Source organism: Mya arenaria, chromosome 2 (assembly GCF_026914265.1).
Source record: "Mya arenaria isolate MELC-2E11 chromosome 2, ASM2691426v1".
Taxonomy (NCBI): Eukaryota; Metazoa; Mollusca; class Bivalvia; order Myida; family Myidae; genus Mya; species Mya arenaria.
This window is the reverse complement of record NC_069123.1, coordinates 34145583-34155253: the sequence shown is the minus strand read 5'-3', so window position 1 is coordinate 34155253 and position 9671 is coordinate 34145583. Positions and strand designations below refer to the sequence as shown.

The 9671-nt window shown below is 35.5% G+C and overlaps 1 protein-coding gene across 1 annotated transcript; it reads right to left on the bottom strand.

The window, feature by feature from the left end:
- Positions 1-2397: 2397 nt before the first annotated feature.
- Positions 2398-5493, bottom strand: LOC128220466 (uncharacterized protein CXorf38 homolog). Its single transcript, XM_052928875.1, has 4 exons — positions 4648-5493; positions 3872-4030; positions 3434-3698; positions 2398-2655 (listed from the first exon to the last, which is right to left on the bottom strand). The coding sequence occupies exons 1-3, from the start codon at positions 5281-5283 to the stop codon at positions 3687-3689; spliced, it is 807 nt and encodes a 268-aa protein (XP_052784835.1). The 5' UTR covers positions 5284-5493; the 3' UTR covers positions 2398-2655; positions 3434-3686.
- Positions 5494-9671: the final 4178 nt, after the last annotated feature.

The window sequence follows — 9671 nt, the reverse complement described above, 5'->3', positions numbered from 1 at the left end:
GACTTTTTACATTAACATTCACAAGTCTGTCCGACAAGCCCGCAACCGTTGGTAACGAAAATTCTGCGGACTCGAAAACAAGGTCGTACATGTCAACCCGGTAGTGTTTGCAATTTTGGATCTCCTTAACAACAGTTTCTAGGTCCAACCGACCGTCTGGTCGTATTTCGCAATTTCCTATTCGAACTCTCACCTCTAGTGGACTTTGTACCATCGATCGTAATAATTTCTCAAACGATGAAATTGACATTTTCACTCCATCTAGAACTATTTTTCGCAGTCCCAGTGGCATAATCAGATCTAATTCTATAAGATCTGTGTTGACAAGTTTTAATATTGCGACGTTCGGTATCATCGAAATTAGCCGTACTATTATCGGAATTCGGACTGCCGTGTGTTCTTCTCCGCTTACGATATTGAGTTCCGTCAATGAAGTCGACAATTCTAGTGACTCCAAGACTTCCGTGCATTTAAGTTTTTCTTTTCCGATATATCCACCAATAAAGCAAGTTTCTATTTTGTGAGTTTTAGTCATCTTTACGGTTTCGACATCGACATTCCACAAGCAAAACTCCTTTAGATAATAACAGTCAGACAAATCAAGACACCCATCTACCTTAACTTGGAACAGTGTAAGCTCTTTTAACGTCCTGTAAAATTTCGCTCCGTCTTTAAGTATCGTTGCGCTGTCAGCTGATCGAATGAAACAATAAACAAGTTTTTCTGCACTTATGGTCATACTAACCAGTTTCACATTTTTTAGAGTCAATGAGCTTAATTCTTTGCAACATCGCAAATCCAATTCGCCCTCACAGGTTATGTTTCGTAATTCGAGAGTGTGCAGTTTCAGGCAACGAAAGATCAAATCTGATATGATTTGAACATTTTCAACCTGTTCTCCGTTGACAAAGACATATACCAACGAGTCAGATGATGTTTTGAGAATTGATTTCAATACTTCCTCTTTTGGACGATCTTGCAGAACACATGCAATAGATGTTATTCCCCTCCTGTCATCTGGAATCAATTGATGGCCAAGAGACATTAGCTGATCTCCGACGATTTGATAAAGTTTGAAAGACGGATTAAATCTTTTATTTTTGATTGCTTCATTGTACCCGTTTAAGACAACATCTCGTGACTGTTTCACATCCAGGAACTTTATCCTGTTTGACTTTGTTAATTTGTCAACGTCAAGTTTGGATATTGTTTCGCTCGTTTTACGTGCTAAATCATCGTCCATTCCACAGAAAAATAAGAACATGTTTGTCAAAATATCTTTGCGACCACTTTCTTCAAGACGACAAAAACTCTCCTCGTAAAAGGGTTCGTCCTTTGGCAACGAAGCTAAGTAGACACAAGATAACATCTCCTGATATGTCGCATGTAAAAGCTGTAAACATTATGTTCATTCACTTTATCATCGGCTAGTGTTCTATTGATGATACCTGTTTGAAGAGCGAATTTTAACTCCTGTTCTGGTAAACATGACTCGACAATGTCGTCGGTGAAACTTTGCCCTGCCGAAGTCGCTGTCGTTTCAAATGCTAATTTTGCGAGATGATATAAAACCATCGAGAACATTTGACAGTACTTTCGACTACGAAAGAGGTCTGGTATTGTTATTGGATCAAGTTGTGCTAATGCTTCAAATAATTGTTCATTGCGTTGGGTAGCTTTATCAAAAAGCATTTCAATCATGCTACAATATGTGTGACATCTTGAATTAAAAAGGGATCTGTTGTCATGCCAAAGACTCAGTAACTGCGTCGAAAGCAAAGGCACAGATACCAAATCCTTCAAATTTTGTTTTTCAATCTGTTCAAAAATTGATGTTGTTTTCAGATCTCTGTTGAACGTGCTATTCAGGTGAGTATTGAGTGTGCCAATAAGAATCTTTGAAGAGGTATCGTCAAGTTTATGAATCTTCACATGGTTGTCCTGTTTGGACACACGCACTTTACTCTCGCTGATTTTCCATGGTCTGGAAGTTGTCATTACTGTACATTTTTTCTTCGGAGGACAGTGAGGAACCAAGCATCTGTCCAAGTAGCAATCTGAACGCGATTCCTTTGGGTGTTCCCACTCATCTAGGCCATCTAGAATAACCAAGCATGATTCTTCGTATAGTATTCTTTCAAGAAATCGTATATCATAGTTTGATTTTCTCTCCAAGTTTGAAATGACCTGGTGACGAATCATATCCTCGAAGCGTACGAGATTCCTAACACGTCTTAAAGGAATATAAAAAACAAAGTCAAATTCTTTCAAAACATCTGTAGACTTTAGGTAAGCCCCACATCCTTTCGATGATAACTTGTCAATGTCGGCCTTGTTCCCCTGTTTCAGTGCACACCATATAAGTAACAGAAAATGCTGTTTTTCCAATACCGGCCTTTGCAGTAACGTATATATGCTTCGCCCTGTCATAACCTTTTTTAAAAATATCGTCAAGGTCTTTGACAGGCCGTTTATATTTCGCTCTCCCGGGCTTAATCAGATCGTCACGTCTTCTTTGGTCTGTGTTATCTCCTGAGCGAAGGGTCAGGAAGGGCGGCACGAACCCATCTTTCATTTCTATTTCAGGAAATCGGGGTGGTAAAGGCATGATATGGTTCAAACCTTTGTAGAATGTAATGAGGTCTTGTCGGAAAGCTAAAATGGTAGTTTAATAAATATTTTTATTTATGATTTATTCATAGAAAAAAACTAATATACAGTATGATAAATGATAAAAATTATGAAAATGGTACACATGTTATATATTGACAACGTGTTCATTTTGTTTCAAAACATTTTCTTTGGGGATGAGACAATATATAAAACATCGATATGTATCGATATTTGCCGTTGTCGATACGTTTACATGCATGCATATACACAAGCCCGTCTTATCGCGATACTAATTGGTCGAACGACGTTACGGAACGTTTGTGGTTATCTTAACCGATGTGTTGCTAGTTACCGACATTATCCGAAAAGACACACACAATCAATAGCAGACGACAAATTTCGCGACAGTGACATAGAAACGACCGCATTATTTATTCATGTCAAAAGTTTAATAGTTTAGTCATGTCAAAATGTATCTTTTAAGTTATTATTGTTGGTGTCAGATATCAATGAACATAAGAAACAATATAATTTAATATAACATCGCATGTATGTTAAGACAGTTTAAAAATTCGTGTTACAATCGCGTTTTGTATTAATCTTCAACCTTCCAACCTTATCATTGTATCGCAATATCAACAAATCATCTCATCCAGATTTTCTTAAGTTGAGGTCAATGTTTATACTAGAAAAAAGGCTTGAATTGTTAAATTTATATCTGTACTTGGTTTTATGTTCTAAGATAATATTCTTACAAGGAGATAAACAAGATTATTTGCAAACATTCACGCAAAACAAAATATTCATTATTTCAACATACCATCACAAGTGTCCTTATACAGCGTTTCGTCATTTTCTGATATCTGGCGTTTATGTTTCTCAACGTGGGCATCGATTTCTTCCATTGCCTTTTGCGTATGTAAATCAATGTTACGGATGCCGTTGTCGTTGGCCTTGTGTAATTCATCTCGCAGCGTTTGTAAATCTAGAAGTTTTGTTGGAGATTCGCTTTTCTCTGCTTGTTCGATTTCTTCTTCGACATTTTCGACAAGTTCATTTGTGTTTATGTTATCTCATTTTTCGAGCTGATAAATGGATGAATGATGACCATATCACAGACAGTAAATGAATTCTTCAAGATAATGTAATACAATTTCAATAAAATTTTGAACGATTATCATACAGCTATTTAAATCAATACCAATTATATAGATTTATATAAGATATACATTTCCTTTAGCAGTATAGTATAATGTACCTTTGAAAGTTTTAAAACAGCATCTTGTACATCCGGGAGTTTCTTCAGTGGTCCACTGTTCTCCAAATGATTCTTTAACGTCCCAATGTAGTCAGTGAGTTCTTCATCAGAAAGTGACATTGTTGGTGAATGTCTAAATTTGTTCAAAGCTTTCCTGGCCTGCAGGAAAAACATGAATAAGTGTTATTGCATCTATTTCAGGGTTTTAAGGTATTTTTGTAGCCAGGAAGTTAACTTAAGTGACTAGTATTCATTAGTTTACGGAATATCTTTCTCATTTCCGAGATTTTTGATGTTGATTGGATAGCCTGGTAGAGCAATTTACACAAAATTATGTTTATATTGTGAAACTATTATTCCGTAATATTAAGTTTCCCATTTCCCATATGCCACAACTGTAAAAACTGTAGATGAACACATTTGTAGAATAGTATCTCTTAATATTTTTCGCGTCATAACAGGGATCATATATTTGCATTATGGTGATCGCTGTTTAGTTTTGTTGTTTGGCACTAAACTGATTTAGCAATGATAAACAAGAGCGCGGCGGAGCGAAAAGTAACGCTTGTCTGTAATTGTGTGTTTTAGACGAATAACTGTAACAGTATTTTAGTTATAGCCGAGGTTAGCTTTGAACGCCAGCGATGACGCCGATAAAATAACAAGCTTGATTTGGACAAAGAAAGGCATTACTGCTAGTGGCTTGATAAAAACGCAAACATAAATAATGAGTGCCAGTAGGATGTCTGAAAAACGCTAATTAGTGTATGACTTACCTTTTCGCAAATGTTATCTGGTTTCTCCCAATCGTTGACATATTGTTTGAATATTTCGCAATTTAATATCACACTTAGAAAACCGTTCAGGTCTGTATCTTCAGCTGTGTTGGCACCCTCATAACCATCGCGTGGAAGAAAGCATCCGGCTAAAGACCAAGGATCAGAACCCCAATGTGTAACGTCAGTGTTCTTCCAGGAAGGTCTGCAATGCTTATGGTTCTTCACAATATATTGCATCAAAATAACACAGGCGTGGTTAATGTCTACACGTTTCCCGGCGTGTAAAGTACAAGGTTTTCCTTTACAATATCCATTTGTCGGGCATTCTAACACGTCAGCCAGTGATTTGCACGAAGAACAGTTCGTCTCAACTTGTTTATGTGCCGTTGTTCTTTGTTTATTTTCAACATAGTTTCCTGCATCGCTATGGAATTGATTGATGTCAGTTTTTACCAAAGAAATGAGACACGCCCGCGTATAGCCTCCAGCTACAACGGCCTTCAGCCAATTTTCCTGGATGTTGTTCAATGTTAAAAACATTCTTTTTATGGAATATATAAGATATTCCTTTGTTTTCAAAGTTGTTAAAAAAATTAAACTTAACAACGTCAGAAAAAACAAATGTATATCCATAGTTGGTATAAATATCTAGCCATTTCAAATGTTCTCTTATCAAAAATCAGATAATGTCATATCTTACCCACATTCAATATCTTTATTTCAATGCTGCATTTTGAAAACAAACAATATATTGAGCACGTATGCATTTTGAAAGTGGATAATTCTGCCTATGATCGTTTTAAGCTATATATATTAAACACTCCCTTTCACAGGCACGTGACAAATGCCACCGATTTGTAATTTTAAGGAAATATAAATAGATGGTTAAACACATTATTTCCGGTAATATGAAATCCATATTGTACGGCATTGACCTTCTAGTGTGACTTTCACGTTTCAGATAAGAGCACGTGTTGATGCACGACACAATTACCCATGATGCTTTTAAAAATGGATGAAAATTTATTGAATTGCCATTCAAAAGTTGAAAAGTTGTCGTTGATACCAATTATTGCTATGATATCGATATTTTATAACATAACAGTGACCTTGACCGTTGAGATAAGAGCACACTCTTTTGCCCGAAACACCTTGATTGCACTTCCATTAGTAGTTGAAACGTTATGGCTGAGGTACGAATTATTGCTATGTAATCCATATTGTTTATGCACTTAGCTGCAAATTTGAACTTGACCTTTGAGATAACAGCGCGTACTTAGGCGAGACACACCATGGTTTACAATTATGATAATAAAACCATGTAATGAAGTCGATTCAATAATAACATCATTCTTATTGCAGAAACGGACAAAAACGGGCAGTTTGATTACTATATGGCAACAAATATGATTTGCAAATAATAATAAAAAATCAACTAATAGTTATAAAGATTGTCAAACATGTATGAATATTAAAAAATGGATGCATACTCAAGCAGTCTATGCATGCACGTATGTATGAAGTTAATCTCATGCATGTAGACTCATGTTTGATAAAATATCTTCATATAAGGAGTAAGTCAAATTGACCTAAGTCCAATGCACTAACAGTAATTGATATAAAGTCACTGTCGATGAATGGTGTTTTATTATCTACCGAAACTATTTTACAAAATGGTTTTCTTGTTCAAATATGTATATAGGTTATGTCTTCAAACAAGCCAATCGGAGCCATGTTTTGTTTGCACTCTATTTCGTTTATTTGCAAATGGGCTCTGTCTACTGCTTTATTTGTGCCGTGAAGCGATACTTACTGATCACTTTACCCGAGTTTCAAAATAGGTTTTAGTCGGTTATAGTCATGTTTTTCAAATTTAACGAAAATATAGTGAAAATGATTTCTACGAAGAGTAAGGTGGTAAACAATATACTGGGTCAAATAGCATTGTCTGAAACTTAAGATCAATAATAAATGATATTATGAAAGGAAAAGCACAATATAAAGTGTTCAAGGCTTCATTTAATTATAACTTTAATAAGAAAAAAAAATATATAGACCTTTCATCACACGAAAAAGTGTATTATAGTTATTATTTTTATTTCATTTTAGAACATGCAAGACAGGACTTGTTCATATAAACACTCCTATCAAATAACAACATGTTCAACTACGTTTTCGTTAGAAATTTTAGTATTACGTTCGATTGGAATGTTTATAGTCAGTCTTACCTAATTCAAAAGATAAAATGGTTGTTACAACGGTTCCATATACGCAAACTTTGAGGAAACAAGGGAATGTAATGGTAACTATGGTTACAGTAGACTTTTTTTGTCTTTTTGAAAGCATAAATGCTATTTCAAGTTTTCTTTATAATTCTTTAAATAATGTAAGACAAAACTTACTAAACCATTTTAAAACACAATATTTGGCCTACTTAATTAAATAATAACCTTTTTAAAAGCATACATCATATTCCAATTTTCTTTACAACACGTTCAATGTAAGAAAACGCTTGTTAAACAATTTTAAAATACAATATTTGGATTACTTAATAAATTTATTGTCGTCATTTTGCGTCTATATACAAAACTACTTCTGTGTGATAATGGGTCTATATACAAAACTGTTTATGTAGAATATTTACTTTAATATTAAGTCATCTTAAATCAATTTATTTGTCCTTGCCATACCTATCATTACTGTGATTCTAAAATGACACATTCATTCGTCCGCGGCCTCTTTAAGAGTCATTTTAAAGGATGTCATTTGCTGCAATATGCTGCATTTTGCTGCAATATGTAGATTTGTGTGCTTGTATGGTTCCGAATTATATTACTATTTAAATATTTTACTATATATTAAATATTTTGTGAAAGAAATGGAATAAAGATGATTTCGTGTAAAATAGCAATAAAACTCATCAAAGCTCTACCAGAGGGAAAGTAACAATGAAATGAATATTTGCAGTTGTGCCACTTGAGTCTGAACTCAGACTTGAGATTGTGCGTAATGATGGCCACTGGAGTCTGAACTCATACTTAAGACTGGGCGTAATCATAGCCACTGGAGTCTGAACTCAGACTTGAGATTGTGCGTAATCATGGCCACTGGAGTCTGAACTAAAACTGGAGACTGTGCATAATCATGGCTACTGGAGTCTGAACTCAAACTTGAGACTGTGCGTAATCATGGTCACTTGAGTCTGAACTCAGACTAGAGACGGTGCGTAATCATGGGCCCTGAATAGAGAACATCGTAAACAGATGAATGCCATCTCGCATCTGGTTTTCTCAGTTGACCAACACTATGTTGTTATGAAGCTATACATTTGAGCATGTGTTTGTGAGTATTACTCGAAATAGTCTGGTTACCATGCTTACTGATATTCCATACAGTACCGATAACGATAGTGTTAGGGGAAGGAACTCAAGACTATACTCTAAATTGTTTGCTTGAGGGAGTGTTTCAAAAGGGTTGAGATTTTCACAATTGGGTTTATCGTACCTATAACATTAGAGTGTCCCTGAAGAAGACTCTCAGAACTATTATAGCATCTGACTGTAATTATTCAAATTTGTTATGCTGCAGATTGTTATCAAAAGCAGTTACATAAAAATTAATTTATACTGATGCACATTTGACTGAACATCGAAAGTAAATGCCTATGAAAATTATAGAAAGTTAATAAATAATAGAAAATAATAATTAGTTTGTTTAGTATGGGCCGTTAAGGTATTATCTTCTTTCACAAATATCCAATTTAAAGCATCAACATAAAATTCTAAGAAACCTATCATAAGGTTGACAGGATATCGTATACATAAATGTTAATAAAAGTTGAAAAATTTATAAATATATCTTACTATACGCTATATTATGACGACCCTCGTAGCTATTACGTTCGATGGTCATTTCCTAACCGATACGGGAATTGACGCCAAAGAGAATGGGTCTCTGGAAATACATTGAAAGACTCACTAGCGAATCCGGGGGGGGGGGTGCACCAACCCCCCCCCCCCTCTCCTACAAACGTTCCAAACATAAGTGGTATAATTATGGTCAACAATATGTGATATATGATTATATGAGCAAGCATACCAACACGTGACTATATAGCCATTTTTGGTTTGCGGATGTTGCAAGTGCCGTGAATTTTGCTAATATCGTAAATGTCGTGAATGTTGCAAATGCCGCTAATGTGCTGAATGTTGTGAATGATGTGAATGTTGCAAATGCGCTAATGTGCTAAATGGTGTAAATGCCGCTAATGTCCTCAATGTTGCGAATGTCGTGAATGTTGCAAATGTCGTTAAAATGCTGAATGTTGTGAATGTCGCTTATGTCCTGAATGTCGCTTATGTCAAGAATGATGTGAATGACGCAAATGTCCAGAATGTTGTAAATGTTGTTAATATCCAGAATGTTGTGAATGTCGCTATGTCCAAAATGTTGTAAATGTCGCTAATATGCTGAGTGTTGTAAATGTCGCTTATGTCCTAAATGTCGCTTATGTCTACAATATCCTGAATGTGGCAAATGTCGCTGAAATGCTGAATGTTGTGAATGTCGCTTTTGTCCTGATTGTCGCTAATGTCTGGAATGTTGTTAATGTCGTGAATGTTGCAAATGTCGCTAAAATGCTAAATGTGATAAATGTCGCTTATGTCCTGAATGTCGCTTATGTCTAGAATGTCGTGAATGATGCAAATGTCGCTAAAATGCTGAATGTTGTGAGTGTCGCTTAAGTCCTGAATGTCGCTAATGTCCAGAATGTTGTGAATGTCGCTTATGTCCATAATGTCAGTTGTGAATGTATCTATGTCCTGAATGTTGTGAATGTCGTGAATGTTGCAAATGTCGCTAATGTCCTGAATGTTGTGAATGTCGCTATGTCCTGAATGGTGTGAATGTCGTGAATGTTGCAAATGTCGCTAATGTCCAGAATGTTGTGAATGTCCTGAATGGTGTGAATGTCGTGAATGTTGCAAATGTCGCTAATGTCCAGAATGTTGTGAATGTCG

Excerpts from the sequence above, each read along its gene's own strand:
- LOC128220466 (XM_052928875.1), bottom strand. The coding sequence starts at position 5,283 with ATGGATATACATTTGTTTTTTCTGACGTTGTTAAGTTTAATTTTTTTA. Across the intron at positions 4,031-4,647 it reads CAGATAACATTTGCGAAAAG|GCCAGGAAAGCTTTGAACAA; the intron begins GTAAGTCATACA and ends TTTTTCCTGCAG.